The sequence below is a fragment of the Pelodiscus sinensis genome, chromosome 3 (assembly GCF_052426305.1).
Source record: "Pelodiscus sinensis isolate ZL-2025 chromosome 3, ASM5242630v1, whole genome shotgun sequence".
NCBI lineage: Eukaryota > Metazoa > Chordata > Testudines > Trionychidae > Pelodiscus > Pelodiscus sinensis.
The window spans coordinates 162,337,642-162,356,237 of NC_143054.1; the positions used below are offsets into that span (position 1 = coordinate 162,337,642).

The window sequence follows — 18,596 nt, forward strand, 5'->3', positions numbered from 1 at the left end:
TCTTTGGTGTATTATTTTTTAATTATTCAAATAATTTAGTCTGCTCACTTCATTACAAATTCTCATGCTCGCCATTATTTATTTTCAGTTTGCCCTTAACCACCAAAACTAAACAGTTCAGTGAGCTGATCACTGTGGATAATGGGCTCAGACTTTAAGGCCACAATAAACCATTGTGATTATCTAGTCCAGGAGTGGGTAATGGTTTTTGATGGGAGTCCAGTCCAAGAGTTTGGAAAGTGGTTAAGGGCTGCACTTCTCTATGGAGGTGTGGAACTGAGGTTGGTTGCAGCAGGGAGCTCAGGGTAGGAGTTTGGGGTACAGGAGAGGGTGTGGGGTCCGAGAGGGAGTTTAGCTGGAGTTGTGAGTTGACCTGATGTAGGGGATTAGGGAGCAGAGTCCAGGAGGACGTAGGGGTGCAGGAGTGAATTTTGATGTGAGGGAGGGACATAAGGTCTGGAAGTGAATTGTGACCTGGGGCAGTGTGCAGAGGATTTCAGTGGTGACTTAGGGCAGGAGTGGGTGGTGATGTGGGTCTGGGAGTTAGGAAGTGGGAGGGGCTAGGGTGCAAGAGGCAAGGGATGAGGTGCCACAGGCAGATTCTAGCCAGTAGTTATTTACCTTAGGTGGCTCCCAGCCAGCAGCCCAACAAGATCCCCCCGAGGCAGACTCCCTCCTGCAGCAGCCCCAGTCACATTGTTTCTCTCCATGTACTGCTCAGGGCCACACTTCCCTGGGGGACAAGAGACTTTGTGCATGCTCCCACAGCCCAAGCATCACAGGTGGAAGTGGGCTCTGGGGTTGGAGGAGCCCACAAACTCTCACCCCCTGCCAGGGTCATGTGGTACCTAGAGGGAAATGGCAGTTGCTCCCTCTATGCACCACATGCCTCTGGCGGGCTGGAGGGAGGAGGCTTTGTGTGCTCCCATGACCTCAGGCCAATCATTGCAGCTGGGGGTAGGGGAGTGCGTCAGCTCACTCGCCCCTCTCCCATGGTAGTGTGGTGCCTAGTGAGAACCACCAGCTCTTTTGATCAGCTGATGCTTCTTCTATGTGCCCTGTGCTTTTGGGATGGGGATAGGTGAGGAGCCAGTGAAGTCTCTCTCCCCCATACCTCCAGCCAGGGTGGACTGTGGGCTGGATCAAATGGCTTGGCTGGCCGGGTGCAGCCCATGGGCCAGATTGTGTCCATGCCTGATCTAGTCTGACCTCTTGCACATTGCTGGCTGTAGAGCATCGCCTATTCACTCCAGTAATAGATTCATAACATCTGGCTATGTTAATGAATTCCTCAAATTTTGATCTGAAGACCTCAAGAAACAGAACTGGCTGTTTCCTCTAGTATAAACCTGAAAGTGGCCTTTGCCTTATCCTTCAGAGGAAGGTGAAAAACCAAAGGTCACTGCCAATCTGACCAGGGGTAAAATTCCTTCCTGGCCTCAAATATGGTGATCAGTTAGACCGTGGACATTTTGGCAAAACCCAACAACCAGACACCTGGGAAAGAATTCTTTGTAGTAGCTTAGAATCCTCCCTATCTAGTGTCCTATCACCAGGTGCTGGGGATGTCAGCAGTCACAGATGGCTAGCTGCCATTGTAGGAAGTCTCATCATACAATCCTCTCCATAAATTTATCAAGCTCAGTTGTGAAACCAGTTGGGGGGGATGGGGTTTTTTTGGGGGGGGGGGTTGCCCCCACTGTTCTTCTTGGAAGGCTGTTCCAGAACTTCACTCCTCTGATGGGTAGAAACTAGGAATGTGAAAGGTTAACCAATTAAGGTTGATGCTTACTGATTCTGGTTAACCAGTGGGAACAGCACCCTACTGTGGGCACGGGGCTGTTCCAGCCCTATGGGGCCCACTGTGGACAAGGGCTGCTCCAGTTAACATTTTGTTTAACTGGTAAACCAGTTTAATGTGGATTTATATCCCTAGTAGAAACTCATCTAATTTTGAGCCTAAACTTGTTGATGGCCAGTTTATAGTCATTTATTCTGTTATCCACATTGATGCATAACTTAAATAACTTTTCTCCCTTCATATTCTTTATCCCTCTATTGTGTTTATCGACTCAACCCTATATCATCTCTGCCTTCTTTAACATAAGCTAAACAAATCAAGCTCCTTGAGTCTCCCCTTGTAAGGTATGTTCTCCATGCCTCAGAGTATCACAATAGCCTTTCTCTGCACCTGTTCTGGTTCAAATCAATTTTTCTTAAACATAGGAGATTCTTAAACATAGGAGAATTGCATACGATATTCCAGATAAGATTTCACCAGTGCCTTGCATAATGATATGAACACTTCCCTAACTCTACTTTGCATGATACATCCTAGGATTGCTTTAGACTTTTTTACAGCAGCACCATATTGGTGGCTCATCATCATCTTGTGATCCACCAATACACCCGTGTCTTTCTCCTTCTCTGTCTCTTCCAACACATGTCCCCATCTTATAACAAAAATTCTTCTTGTTAGTCCCCTAAGTACATTATTAAAAATGTAAATTTAGTAGAGCACCCTTCATCATGGGGCTATTGACTTCAGTGAATTTGTTTATCTGCTGAGGAACTGGCTCCATATCCACATTGTAAGGAGATCTAGAATTCCCTATGTTAATGTGTTATGCCCATACAAAGCACACAAGATATTTTATAGAGGAGAAGGTAGTATGTCACATTTATTGAGAATGCAACAGTTAGCATATGCTTTTCAGTCACACATCCATACACACAAACACCATGCACACAGTCCTGCCAGTTGATGTTATGGTTACCAGTCCAGAGTCTGGATCAATCTAGTGGCCGGCCAGATTGATCGCAGAGGGGAGCCGGGCTTTGTTGGTCACGATCCGATGATCCTAGAGTTGGTGGCAAGACGAATTCAAAGTCTCATGGCAAAGCACCCTGTTCTTATAATCCTCTTTTCTCTGTTGAAGTCTATAGATTTTGCTTTCTCAGTTTGTGACCAGTTACTTCTTAATTGATGTTATCTTTTGATGTTCCTAAACACCTCAGAGAGGGTCATCCTGTCCTGGATTGAGTTAATAAATTGTCTTTTGGGGTGCCAGCTCCACCTAAGGGTTGTCAATTCTGCCCTTCCTTAAACCTTCATGTGCACTGATGGTTCTCTGGTGATAAGTCTCTTCACCCCTCCTCTCTTGACCGTCTGGTTTTAACAATAGCCTTCGCACCTTATCTTTTTCTGATGCATACATTCCTCATTCACACAAAGTCTTTTACAGAATAGTAATAGAAATGTAGCCGTGTTAGTCTGGTGTAGCTGAAGCAAAATATAGGGCTATGTAGCACTTTAAAGACTAACAAGATGGTTTATTAGATGATGAGCTTTCGTGGGCCAGACCCACTTCCTCAGATCAAGTAGTGGAAGAAAATAGTCACAACCATATATACCAAAGGATACAATTAAAAAAATTTTTTAAAAAATTATGAAAAAAAATGTGTTTTTCATATGTGTTCATTTTTTTTAATTGTATCCTTTGGTATATATGGTTGTGACTATTTTCTTCCACTACTTGATCTGAGGAAGTGGGTCTGGCCCATGAAAGCTCATCATCTAATAAACCATCTTGTTAGTCTTTAAAGTGCTACATAGTCCTGTATTTTGCTTTTACAGAATAGTGACAGAGATGCAGCCGTGGTAGTCTGGTGTAGCTGAAACAAAAGACAGAACTATGTAGTACTTTAAAGACTAACAAGATGGTTTATTAGGTGATGAGCTTTCGTGGGCCAGACCCACTTCCTCAGATCAGTATGTGGAAGAAAATACACTTTGGTATATGTAGTTGTGCCGATTTTCTTCCACATACAGTAGACTTCCGATAATCCGGAACCTATGGGACCTAGGTGGTGCCGGATTATCAGATATGCTGGAGTATCAGGAGGAACTATAAGCTGGTTATGTATATATTGTATACAGTATATGCTGTATATAAAGTGTTCTTAACCCTTTTTATTGTATATATTGTATACAGTATACTGTAATGTTTTAGGTTTTTTAACCCTTTTTTACCCTTTTCGCTCAGTTCAGCTGCTGCTGCTGTTACCTTGTGACTCATTTTTTGCCGAAGCTCACTCACTAGGCTCTTGCCATTTTGATGTTGGACTATCAGGTGTGCCGGACTATTGGATGCCGGACTATTGGAGTTTTACTGTACTGATCTGAGGAAGTGGGTCTGACCCACGAAAGCTCATCACCTAATAAACCATCTTGTTAGTCTTTAAAGTGCTACATAGTTCTGTCTTTTGTTTCAGTCTTTTACAGAGACCTTCAAAGATATACAAACAGTAGTGTTTTATATTGAGTAATAAAAAAGCATTGTAAATTAAACCTTACCAAATCTTGTAATCAAAACAGTTCACATTGTGGCCCAGGCCTTCAACATTTCTCTAATCTTAACATAGACATAATACAAGATCCTGTCTTTTACGTACTAAACCTTAAAACAAAGAAATGTATATTTAACTAAAGGGCCTAATGGTCTGTCCCTGCCTTAACATTGGTATAGACACTGGCAGTCTGTCAAATGTGTTTGTACCAATGCCCCAGAGTGTCGTCAAAGAGGGTGGCTGGCAGGATGAAATTAAGTCATACATTACTACATTGTTAAACCTGAGGTATAAATATAAAATCCCACTCCTACAAATGCTTGCTATTATAACTCCCTTGTTTTCCACTGTAAGTTTATCTAATGGCTCAAACCTTCCGTAGTTGGTGTCTGCGCTTTGGAAAATTATTTTTCTGAGTAAGATTGCACTATGAATAGGGCGAGATTAATGTCTCTAGCACAAATAAAATTGTCTGCAACCTCAGGTTCACAGATGCAGCCTCTCAAAGTGGCAAAGATTATGTAATGTGAAATACCCAAAGATTACCATAGGATTGAGGTTGTACAGTGAACAATACACCTTTAAAATAACAGACAATTGAGATAGGGTTCAGAATATGTTTCAGCTAGTAACACAGAAATGGTCTTCAAAGAGGCATTTCAAATAGTGATAAAAAAGACAAATTCTGGTTTGGAGCTGTAAGTGAGCCTGCTACTCTCCTAAACTTCTGCACTCACCAGATCTCACAAATAAAAATGAATTTAGTGTTCACTTATGATTCCCAGTGCCCTGCCCTGGAGTACATATCTTGTTTGCACTCTTTCTCTTTATCTCGCTCATTTACAGATATAATTAGAACATCTCACATCGCATGCATCTCTACCAATATGCCTCAATCTTGTTCTGGAGGGACTGGTTTTGATAAATGAATTCACACTCCTTGCACAATCACTCATTGACATCTCTAAAGGAAAAGTGGAATTTTTACCCACTAGATTAGGTTTGTTTTACTAGTTTAGTTCACACAGGCCATCAAACAGCTGCCAGGTGGTAATGATTTGGTCTGTGCATTCCAGTGCATTCTTGTCTAATCGGTGTAATTCTTTTCATTTGTAAGCTCCTTGGGACATGTTCTATGGTTTTTACATTTGTGTCCTGTACTGCACTGAACACCCTGACAGTGATTCTTGACAATCCTAAATAATCTTGGCTGAATTTGAACTAGTGAAGACAACAGTATGCCATTACTCCTCGCTTGAGCCATCTTTCCCCTCACAGTATGAATTTTGAAATGCTAGAAAAAAGCCCCCAACCATTAGGCAGTAGTTCTTAGTGCAAGATTTATTTACCTGTTGAATATTGGAAATATTAGAATGCATTAGTGTATTTAACTGACGTTTCAGTAGTTATCTTGTGTTTATTTTAAAATATGTTTTTTTCCTTGCAAGATGTGGAATGACAGTCAATAATTCAAATACAATAAAGAAAAACTCCACAAAGATGGAGAACCTATTGTATGTTGACTGCAAATGTTAGAAGAGTGAAGATGTACTGCAGATATGAATCAGAAGCCTGAACTATTAGATATTTAGGACTTTCCCATACTTTATCTTGGAGGGAAGGACTTGCTGGGGTAGGGGAAACATTTTGGAGCTGACACGACCATGCAGATCATTATTTAAAGCAAAACAAAGAAACTTGCTGAGTAATACTGCTAGCATATACTCACTTTAACTAAAAAATTGCACTGTTTCAGAGGTGGGTGTACAATTGCAGGATATAGAGTCTGTGAACCACTTTGAATATGTCTGGATGAGAGGCACAATTACATTATAAGCTATTGCAGTGAAAGTGTGTGAGGTCTGCTACTGCCCTCTACTGGATAGAAATAGAATGGCTCAACCAAATGTCATAATCCTTCAACTGCAACAGCTAGAGGAGATACTCTGTTGTAGTGTTTTTATCTTTTGGTGCAGGAGACTTTTTCCCCACTGCCTCCACATAGTTCTGAGTGATCCTGGTGACTGAGCACCATAGTGAGAGCCATACAGAGCTAAGTGGTCCTGGATTTGTGACACTATCTGTTGATATTTGTTTAGGTGATTAGAGTGACTATTCAATAGCACGCAGATGGCATAACTAACAACCACTCTAGTTTCAGTGGTTGACAGCAGGTTTCTGAGGTGCCTCACTAGTGGGTATATTGTATCCTAAGATGAGGCATTACTGTTTGGATCAGCTTTACCAGCTGCAAACTCTTCACATCACCCCTGAGTATTAAATATGAGTTATTGCAACATACCAGTGCTTTATTCATTTTTTAAAAAATCCTACAAGTGGTAGAACAGGATTCTGACAACTTGTTCTATGAAGGGGCCTTTCATCTCTGTTCATATTCCCTAGGTGCCCAACTATCAGTAAAAATCTCTTTGAAGCAGCAGTGCTCTTTCTTAGTTATTCACCCTGAAAGATCCCCAAGAGCCTCATTAGAGCTGTAAGTTGCAAAAGGAAAATAGCAGTCCAAGAAGATTACTAATGAAACCTTATGACCCTAAAGACCTACACAATGATCTGAGATACAGCTTGCCACATGGACTTTCTGTTGCTGGAGGAATACTGAAATCTGATAAACAGATTAGGACTTAGTTCTGCCTGGGAATGTACCAGGTGGGAAATGGTATAATTTTCCTCTTATTCCCAATGAAAAGGAAAACAACACTGCTTTGTAATGTCTACTTAGTTACAATCCAAAACCTAATAAGGATTTTTAAGACACAATCCTGTTCATGTATTGACTTTACATAGAATTGTAAGGTCTGAAGTTTTTGACCCATAACATGTATACAGTTGCCTTTAAAAAGGATCTGCATCATAATAATAAAATCATGTCGTTTAAAGGCTGGTATACACTACATGGTGAAGTCAGCTTAACTGCATTGGTTAGGGATGTGAAAAATTTCACTCTGTGTGTGATGCAATTATGTCAACCTAAGCCCCAGTGTAGATTCAACTAGATCTGTGGAGAATTCTTTTGACCTACCTAGTGCCTCTTGGAGAACTGGATTTACTTAAAACTGATGGAAGACCCTTTTCTGTTACTGCAGTAAGTGTCTGCGCTACAGTGCTTCTGTTGTCTTTCTAGTATAGACATGCCCTTAGAAATGGATAGACTTAATTGGCTAGATGTATTATGGAGAGATGGTGTCTTCTTCTGAGTCATCAGATATTAATCATTGTAGGAATGGATGGACCAATGCTTTGTTCTGAAATGAAGAAATCTATGTACAGTCTTTTATCAGGGATCTTTAAAATCTGCAATGGGACACATGTTATGCTTTCAGAATCTGGTGTGTGTTCACAGCAAATCCATCATTTCTAACCTGGAAATTCCAAAGACACCATAGCTAAGTAGAATTCTGAGAGTACTTGTCTGAGTGTTTATGGAATATAATTGCAGTAAGAGTAACACTAGGGTAAGAGCAGCAAACAGTAATGATTCCCTTGAGGAAATTGTGCTTTTAGAGGATGTAACACATACCTGGATTTCTAAAAATGGTACAGCACAGCTCCTGTGCTATCTATTGTGTAGCCTCTGGTAAAAGTCTTTCCAGAACATGATTATGTTCTGGTCACGAGCACTGCTCCAGCATAATTCTAGTCCTCACTTTGGAACAGAAGTGCCACATGCAATCATTCAGTGCAGCACTATGTGAGGACCACTCGCTTGGTATGGCTCTAATCTTCATGTCTCTAGAACTGCTTACTTCAGTTCCTAGGTATAATTGAGTATAAGCAAAACAATAAACTAGGGTTTTGGAGAGAGAACTCTGTTAACAATAGCCCAAACTAAGAACAGTAGTGACTGCCTAACACAGGAGTGCCCAATAATTTTTGACTGGGGGTCACTTCAAAAAATTTTAAAGTGGTCCCAGGCTGCCCTAGAAGGGGCAGGGACTCAAGCAAAAGGGGCGGGGACAGGACACTTCCATGCTTCCCCACCCACAGACCCTGATTGGCCTGGGGGCGGAAGGAGTGGCAGGGCCTCCGCAGGCTAGATCAACTTGCTTGGCAGGCCAGATGCAGCCCACGAAGGCCTTTTTGCCCACCCCAGGCCTACAATCTACCTCAGAGCAATAACTAAGTATCTTTTCCTATTTGTGAGTCTCATTGGTATTCTAATTCTACTTGGTTGGAAGCACTTTTCCCATATATACTGCAAGTAAACACTGAAGAAACAAACTGCTTTCTAATTTGTGACAGCTTTAAAATCCTACTCCCCATCACAAAGCAATAAGATGAGTAAATGGGCCCCTGAATCTGACACGTTATTAGCAATTATTGCAGGGTTTAGTGTATTTCTGCCACCAGTAGAAATCTTTGCTCTCTTTCACGTCACTGATTCCAGTGATCCTGTGGGGGTTAAACAATAAAGCTATGCGATTTAATGCTGTAATTCTTGTTATTCCCAGAAGTAGAGAGAGATGGGAAAGCACAAGGATCATACATGCAGTTACCATCTCTACTTATGATCAGCTAAATAAACAAGCTCTCTTAAACTTTAGGAAATGTATTTTGTCCAGATAGTGGGGGGAAGGGAGGGAGGGAAGTTATACATGCACCATCCTATCTGACACCACAGGAATTAATAGTAATTCACAGATTCACTCTTTCTCTCACCTTGCCACCTATGATATTTGCAGTCATGAGGGGACTATTTCTTACATTTTACTGCCTAATTCTGTTTTCAGGACAAATTTGCTAGCTAAAACTGATGTGCTTATGCTACCTAACATCCTATGGATACAGTGTTTAGAGCAGTGGTCACCAACCAGTCGATCGGGATTTCCTGGTAGATCTTGGAGCCTCTGACAGGTGATCTTGACTAGTTTGGCCAAGAGGCTATCAAGTACAAGCACTTCAGCTGCCCTTCACCGCACAGCTGCGCACCTCCTGCCCTTTGCCTTGGAACGACCCCTCTCTGGGAGCCTCCTGCTTGCGGTACAGAGCAGGGAAGGGAGAAGAGGGGTGCTTATGTCAGGGTGCCCCTGTCTCCTCCTGTGTTCTATCTCCACAGAGCAGAGAGGGGGCACAACAGGGCTTGGGATGAAGGGAGTTTGTTGGTTGCTTTGAGAGTGGTGCAGGGCTAGGGCAGGGGTGAGCCTGCGTTAGCCTTACTGCGCCACCACCCAGGAGCCACCTGAGGTAAGCAGTGTCCAGCTGGAGCCAGAATCCCAAACCCTTGCCCCAGTCATGAACCCCCCGCCTGTGCCCCAAACTCCTGCCCCAGGCTCAGTTCAGAGCCCCTCTCACACTCCAAATCACTTAGCTCAAGGCCAGAGCCTGCGCCCCAACCCTCTGCCCCTGCCTGATGAAAGGGAGGGATAATAGGGGTGGAAGGGAGGGAGGGAGGATGGAGTGAGCAGGGTCAGGGCCTCAGAGAAGGGGCACGAAGGAGGTGGGACAAGGGTATTTGGGTGTGATGTAGATCTTGAATTGCACTTAAATTCAAAAAATGATCTTGTGCCTAAAAAGGTTGGAGACCCCTGGTTTAGAGTCAGAGTAGTGAACTGGGAGTCAGGACACCTGAGTTCTAGACCCAACTCTTCCATTGATGTACTTTGTGACCATAGTCAAGTTGGTCAGTCAATTTTCAGAAGTGCCAACTGATACTAAGTGCCTGAGTTGAGATTGCGTGCAAGTGCATGCAACTCCCTGTTTTGTGGGTGGTTAGTGCTTTGAAAATCATGTCCTTGTTCACACCCTGTGGGCATCTGAGAAAGCAAAGAATCAAGAATTAGTGAGCATTTTTTGAAAATGTAGACTTCAGCCTCTTTGTGCCTCCGTTTCTTCCATCTGTTAAATGGGAATACAGAATTTGAAGAGTGGAAGTGGCCAGCATGTTCCTGTGGACTCAGGGGAGGAGGGAAGGGAGAAGAGGATCTCTGCGCATTGACCCCACCCCACGCATGGGTTCCCAGCTTCCATTGGCAAGGAACGGCAAATAATAAGACATTCCAGATGTGTTATGTTGTTTGGAGTTAGAGCTGAGAGAGAAATCACTTGAAACACAGAGAGCTTGAAGTAGTTGCTAGCTTCTGGTTATTCCATAACACAAAACTAACTAGAACCAGCCCAAACTGACTGGGCTGACTCCTCGTGACTTAACTTTGTTATTGTAACAACAAGATCTATATCTACAACAACCCAAAATACAACTTCCCCTCTTGATAAGAACAGCCCTTTAATAAAACAAGCACTAAACTAGGGAATGAGGGTAGACTGCATCAGTTCCAGACTAACCCCAGGGATTATTTTGCCCCATAACCATGGGTTAACCTTAACTAAAGGTGTAGCTGTTGAGAAGGCCTTCTTTCCCTAGGTGGATTACGGTGGATGTCTGCTATTCTTGCATCTGTAGGAGTTATGGGTGTGATCCTGATAATGGGACATGAAGTGCAAGCAGGTGAGGATGTCGGATCATCCTGCTCAAAGAGGGGGTTTGTGTTTGCTGTAGGTGGTGATGGAGAAGGAGAGTCAGGAATAGATGATTCTTGATTCAGTAGCTCACTGATAGTGGTGAGGTCAGGCAACTCAACTGGAGATGTGTCCTGGGGGCAGGCATAACCTGGCAACAACTGATCTACATGCCGTCGTCACCAGATGAGATCCTCTGTAGTCTGGACAGTATAGGAAACAGGTCCTATGTGAGCAATAACAGTGGCAGGGACCCATTCAGCTCCAAAAGCATAGTTCTGAGCCAAAACCAGCTCTCCAGGACTAACGATTCAGTCTTTTGCTCTGGATGCACTCCTGATGACTTGACCCTGCTGTTGACATTGCATAATTTCTCATGGTTCAGAAGGTTTCAGCAGATCAAAGCAAGTGTGCAGCTGATGTCTCATCATGAAAAAAGTCGGGGAATGCTTTGGTTCTAGCATAAGATGTATTGCTGTAGGATAATAAAGTGTCCAGAAGCTTTTGTGTGAGTGAATGTCCTCTAGCCAATTTGAAAGTTTGTTTCATTGTCTGCACAAACCTTTCAACCAATTCATTGGTTGGATGGGTAATATGGTGCTGGAGTGATATTGTGAATCCCATTTACTTTCATAAAATTTCCAAACTCCTGAGAGACAAACTGCAGACCGTTGTTGCTCACAAGTTGTTCTGGAAGACCAAAACAATTAAAGATTCCACAGAGTTTTCAGCAGTAGTAGACAGCATTATAGAGACTTCTGTCCATTTGGAATGGGCATCTACCACCACCAAGAACATACTACCTTCAAATGGGCCAGCAAAATCAATGTGAATATGTTGTCACGATTTTTCAGGCCAGTCCCATGGGTGTATAGGTGCCAACTGAGATGCATTCCTCAATTCTGGAATGAAATGCAAGCACTTGCCTTCTCTTCAACACTGCTTCCAAGCCATGTCACCAAAAAATAGCTTCATGCAATTCCTTTCACATGCACCATTCCACAGTGACCTGAATGCAGCTGTTCTAACATCTGCTGTCTCAGTATCTTTGGAATAATGACACACATTCCCCACAAGAAGCACCCAGAACGAATGGCTTACTCCATCCTCCTGGACATGTAGAGAACAAGGTCGGGTGAGACCCAAGAGTCCCATAGAGATGTTCTGTACATCAGTAGGTCCATAACTTGGGGCAGAACTACATCAACATGAGTTGCTCTCTTAACTTGCACAGCAGTGATGGACCTTTAAGTGTTCTCTATCTGTTCAAAGTAGATTTTCTTCTGGCCGCTATCTTGATGTTTGACTGGCAAAGGCAGCCTTGAGATACCATCTGCATTGCCATGCAAAGTGGATTTCCAATATCTGATCTCACATGTATGTCCAGAAAGCCACAATGCTCATTGCTGCATTCGACTAGCACTCAATGGTGGAATGTCTGTGTGGACAAAATATTGCCGCCAAGGGTCGATGGTCAGCGAGAAGTGTAATCTTCCCTCCAAAAGGGTACTAATGTAATTTCTGAAGCCTGAAAATGATTCCCAGTGCTTCATGCTTGATTTGTCCAAACAGATACTAATGACAAGACCACTCCCACTCCATATGGGAAGACATCACAGGCCAACTATAAAGGTAAGGATAGATCAAAATGTGTCAGGGCCTCCTTTAGGAATGCATATTTATCTTTGTTAAATGCAACATCACAGGCTTCGATCCACTTCCAGGCCTTGTTCTTGACCCGATGGCATATGGCACAGTTCTGGCCTTCAGATATTTTGGTTGGTTGCCAGGTTTAATCTTCACTTTCACAGTGATTCCCCTCATACTTCCCAGATCCTCTCCACAAATAGCAGCATGTTTCTTCAATACTTCAAATCAGAGCTGTTTCTTCTTTATTCAATTGGTGCACTTCTGTCCAGTTCATCTGGATCTTCCGAAGCCATGATCTACCCATTAAGGCGGGGTAATGGCCTTTCACCACAAACAGTGGCAATTCAGCAGTCTGTCCATTGAGCTCCACCTTAACATCAGTAGTGCCCAACAGGGATACTGCTTCTCTTGTATGACTTCAAAACGATCTTTGTTGTCTCAAGTGTAAGATTCTTTAGCTTTTCCTTATACACAGTGTCTGAGATCAAATAAACTGCTGCAACCATGTCCAGTTTCTTGCATACAGGTTTGTTGTCCAACAATGGGGTTACCAAGTATTCATGTGAGCCTGCTGCCAAAGACAAAATGTCATTTAATATCTCCTTAAATTCAGTGTTCCACAAGCTTTTTCATATGTGCTACAAATTGTACAACTGTTTAACTTTCTGCAGTGACCAATGATTTTGGAGCATAATGTGACCCCAGGATTTCCACTATGTCACTAAGATTTGATTTCTGGCTTAACAGGGTGCAGCAAACTGCATAGTAGAGGATATTGGCACCTTCTCTTCCTTTAATGTCCTTTTCAATAACAAAGCTCAAAACACTCAGTATATACGTGCCATTGCTCTATAGTCTCCTCAAAAGGTCCCAACAGTCTTGTAAGTGTAAATATGCTGCTATATCTCCTTTCTTTTTTCTTTTCCCTCTCCCAGCCTCTGGGCTTCACTGATTTTAGTTTGAGTTCTCACCCACACCTTCCAGAATAGCAAAAAGGTTTGTTTTCTTACACTGACCTTTATTTCTGTTTGTGGAGGCAGCATAGCTATCCCATCCTTGTCGTTACTTTGTTATATTGTTTGGAGTTACAAAGTTTAGAAAGAAATCACTTGAAACACAGAGAGCTTGAAGCAGTTGCAAGCTTCCATTTATTCCATAACACACAACTAACTAGAACCAGCCTAAACTGGCTGGGCTAACCCCTAATGACCTAATTCAGTTACTATAACAAAAGCTATATCTACTATAACAACCCGATACACAACAAGATGCTTCTGGGAATAGTGTGGGGCCAGTGCAGGCAGGGAGTCTGACTTAGTCCTGCTGTGCTACCAACTGGGAGCTGCCAGAAGTAAGTGCTACCCGGCCAGAACCCATACCCCTAACTCTCTCTTGCACACAAACTCCCTACAACAGGCCAATGGGTGGAAGAGAATGGGGTTGGAGTGAGGTGGGGTAAGGCCTCAGAGTAGGCAAGGAAAGGGCATTTAGGTTTGTGTAATGAGACAGTCAAACCCTAACTCTACCCCACCACTTTCAGGAGTTATGGATCACTTCTAGTACAAAGTAGTATTACCCTATCTGACAGGGTAATGAGTGTATATGGTAAATCAGAATATCCTGTATCAAAGACTGGCTCCCTTCTATGTTGGGCTATTGCTTGTTCTATGGAATATTTGGTAAATAGGCTCCTTTCAAAAGAGAGTAACTTCATTTACTCAATTGAGCTTTAATCTGTGGAGAGTTCATTAGCTCTGTCCCCCTGGATTTGTTAGAGATATTAGAATAGGATTACACAAAAATAGTTGGTGTACCAGATAATAATCACACCTTTCATGTAGATTAATTTCATATAAAATTAATGTCAGAATGAATGGCTGGAGCAATAAAAATGGTATCAAGCATTTATCCTGGCACTAATAGCTTTGACTCTCCTCGATAGATGGTTTATAAGAGCAGAACAGGAGCTGATGAATTTGTGCTTTCTACTTGTACAGGAAACGTAATCACTTTGTAAACTTTCTTTAGGGTGTGAATACAAATGGGGCCACTGTGATAGAGCTCTAATATAATCCATCTTGTCAAATTGGGGAGCCTATTCCAGTGAGATCAGAGCCATGAAACTTGGCTCTAAATCACACAAGATATTTGAAATGAAGTCCACAAGTGAGTCTATCAAAAAAACACTCAAATATTTGATAAATCCTCATCTAGTCCAGGCACCTGCAAAGGCAGTATTTTCTATGGCATAGTCCACTCTATATAAATTTCCAATGTCAAGCAGTGGGTCAATCCTTGCATAAATTCATTACCAGTTCTCAGAGGAAGTGGTTTGTAAAACACTATGGAATATCTGGGATTGTGAAAGGCACTGTTGGTTTAATGAACATTGCTTGTCGAGAAAAGTCCTTAGAGAATAAAAGGATAAGTTCTTTGACTTTGAATTTGGATTTGTAATCTTAAAGATACAGTGTGGCCATACCAGGAGACTTGCCATAAAACGGAACCTGCTACTTTGTTCTTTTTAGTTTCTTTTTCTTAAAACTCATGTTCCCTCTTTCTTTCTAGGTTCATTCCTGTTCCTCAATACATCAGAGAGCATGAGCCCCATCATCTTGAGCCCTTGGCTGAGGAGCAGTAGTGAGCAATGCACTATTCAGGTGTCTGTGTATAGGCACTTCCAACAAAGCGGGGACTATATTGCTCGGCTCCTCCCTGCTAATGAAAGTAGCAGTGAAATCCTGATGGGTCCAAGTCAAGAGAAAAATGGGTAAGTTTCTTTTCTAAACAAGAATAGAGTGTTTGCTGGTTTTGATACTACTTTATCAAACAAATGTTCTGTTCCCCAGTATAAGATCTGTACATGTGATACAGACCAGGCTCCAATGTGAAATTAAAAACTATCAATGTACTTTGATTCGCTCCTGTTTCAAAGAGGACTAAATCACTTTCAAGATGCACAGAACCAGGTGATCCATGACCGGCTATTGCAGGGTAGATTCATGCCCCAGTTTGTGACAAACTAAATTTCCTGTAGGCAAGCCCTGTTTCCTTTACTAGAATGGTTCCACTGTTTTGTGTCAATAAATGCATGCTTATGGTAACTTTGAATGGTTACATTTTTTTTTTTTGTGACCAAGCTTGAAACGTATCCATATGTTGTCGTGAATTATGTATGATTTTGCCATTTTGTCATGACCATGCTCATTAGCCTCCTTAAATGGCTTAACCATCACTAGAGGGGGACAGAACACCACACTCAGTGGTTGTGGCTCACACAAAGGCCTATATGGCTGGTTCCTGTATCAGGTGTCCTTTCCCCTTTTACTCTAGATCTAGATAATAGTAGGCCTACAAAGAGACACAAGGAGATTCATGCCAAGGTTCAAAGCCACCTACACAATCATTCTCCTATACATACTCCCTCATTCCCTATTCTCTCCACTATTGGACATAGACTGTACAGAGGGCCTTCCATAGACTGTTCCACCTTTTGATCCCTTGATTATATGCATATTATTAATACATATTTTGTGTCTCTTTTTTTCTTTTTGTAAAAGTTGTCTCTTGTGTCACCAGGGATTTAAGTGTCATTTGCCAAGCAGAGCTTTTGATTTTTTTGGGCTACAACTGGCTGAAATATTTCCTCCTGGAGTAATTAAGATTAATTGTCAGTGACATCTCAATTTATAAGACTCTCTGTGCATTTTCTTAGGTTGTGCTTAGCAGCAAAACAGCAGGACCATAACTGAACAAATGCATTTTGAATAGTTAAATGTTCTGGTGGTTGTTTAATTTAGAAGTTAATCTGAATATAGGCGAAGCTAACAGTCCTTTTGTTCTAGTTATTGATTTTACATCTGTGCCCCCAGAATATACATTAAGAAGCATAATTTGTACCAAGCATCTTAAATTATCTTTCTCTAATGTAATAGGTTAGAGAAAGTGATTATAATATCAAGTCATGCTGGTTTATGCCAGTAACAAGACATGGTGGTTGCCTGATTTACTGTGTAAAACAAACTCGGTGTTTTCTAGTAACAAAAGGAGAATGTGCAATAAAAAATCTGACAGGAGACAACCTGATTCACAGCAGTGGGCTGAAGGGTTGTATTTCTACTATTATACATGGTCTATAAAACTGAGGAAAAGAGCTCGTGTGTGATCTAGATCATGCTTCATTCCAGCAATATTATCTAACTTGTAAATTACTCTATGTTGAGAGAAACAATTAGGGGAGCTGCAGCAGCTGTCTTCTTTGCCTGCTGTTTGAAATTGCTTTTCATCTGTGTTGTAGCTAGTAAACCTGCTTTGAGCAGTAGTACAGCCTTGTTGGCAATGCTACTTCTTGTTCACTTGTGTAGAATCTGCTATTATATTAAGGTGCTCTGCTGTACTGCATATAGTCTCTTCAGTTTTCAATTTTCACCATTAAAATAAGAAAATATTGAGTAATTAAATATGGGGTTAGGGGAAAACACGTTTTAATCTTTTGAAACAAACTGTGTGCATCATTGCCATCCAGTTGAGACCATCAGAACTGCTCAGCTAGATGCCTTAGACTCTATACCACTAAGAGCTAATGGAAATTCATCTTGCTGAAGTGATGGGCACCTTTTTCTTTTAGAGCAGGAGGTTCTGAGTAATATCTTGACTGTTGCTGTGAAGTACTGATTTGCAAAGTTATGTATCCTAGATGACTACCAATTTGTTAAAATATATCAGCATGCATACCTGTGTGTGAAGGAATAGTGCTGACCCTACAGCCGTTCTCCACTCAAACCTCTGATCATAAGCTGAAGTCCAGCATAGACCTATAGATGGTTTCTCAAGATGGATAGATCTGATTTTTCTACTCTATAGCTTGGTATCAATTGGACCCTGAGTAATTAGGTCAGGGTCTATTTAGATTTTCTATGCTGTGTACGTTCTTATACCATGGTGTGATGGGGTGGATTAAGGCCCTCTGACCCCCTCCTGGAGGACTAGTGGTCCTGCCACACCCAGTCCCAGAAAAGGGCAGTAGGTAGGTCCTCCAAGTGCGCTAGAGTGGTTGCAGGAGAAGCAGCAAATTCGGGGCCAGGAAGGTCATATAAAAGGAGTTGCAGAACAGAGAACCAGTTAGTTGCTGTGTACTTCTCAAGAAATGAATCTGGGTGTTAGGCTTGGTAGAAGAGTATCAATTCCACAGACAGTTCAGTGTGGAGAGCTCATGGCAAATAAGGCAGAGCTGGCACAGGGCCATGAGGAAGTGGCCCGGGGAACTAGAAGAGCAGTGGAATGGACACACAAAATACAGCAGCTATCTACAGGGTCCCTAGGCTGGGGCCTGGATTAAAGAGTGAGCCTGGGTCCCCATTAGCCATTGAGGGCAAATGGCCTGGATCCTGAGGCATCCCAGGTGGTGTGTGCAGGGGGAATTGGATTATAGTGACTCAGCCAAAGAACTGGAACCAGAAGACCTCTGAGGTGCAAAGACATTGCCTCCAGGAAAGAAATTCTGGGAGCACTGCTCTATTCCAGAGTGGGAACAAACTGAGACAGTACAGAGGGCCCCGAAAGCCCTGTTGGATTTTTACCCTGGAAAGGGTTCGTTTTATTTTCCACACAGACTGTGTGATACTCGGCCAAAGGCTTGAGTCACTGAAGAGCCACCATACACTGAGAGTGTGTAAACACATGCTCTTGGCCAGGAGGCATTTGTGAGAGGTGAGTGCAACCCCATTACACATGCTCACCACTAAGATTTAGATTTTGGCACAGGGACTTTTTATGAAAATTCACAGGCAGGAGACCAACAATAAACAAAAAACAAAGCCCATCAGGTGGCTGGGTAGGGTGGGAGCTGGCTGCCCGAGCCCTGCCAGTTCTTAGAGGCTGCATCTACACAGCAAGGCTTAACTTGAAATAAATGTCACAAATTGAGCAATGTCAATTGTGTAGCTATTTCAAAATATCTTGTTTGAAAATTGGGAGCATCTGCACAGCACTGTTTTGAAACAGAGCACTCTTCCTCCGACTTCCCTTACTCCTCATACAATAAGGGCTACAGGGGTTTGAGCAAGAAGTCCTCCAGCTTGATGACAGTATTTCGACATTATTTCAAAATAACTGCCTGCTGT

At 42.3% G+C, this 18,596-nt stretch overlaps 1 protein-coding gene across 1 annotated transcript in view; it reads left to right on the plus strand.

The window, feature by feature from the left end:
• LOC149525182 (ALK tyrosine kinase receptor-like) overlaps positions 1-18,596 on the plus strand; it is a 481,148-nt gene that overhangs the window by 255,436 nt on the left and 207,116 nt on the right. The window contains exon 4 of the mRNA XM_089777172.1: positions 15,043-15,244. Coding sequence (XP_089633298.1) covers positions 15,043-15,244 — 202 coding nt within the window. The remainder of the gene's footprint in view (positions 1-15,042; positions 15,245-18,596) is intronic.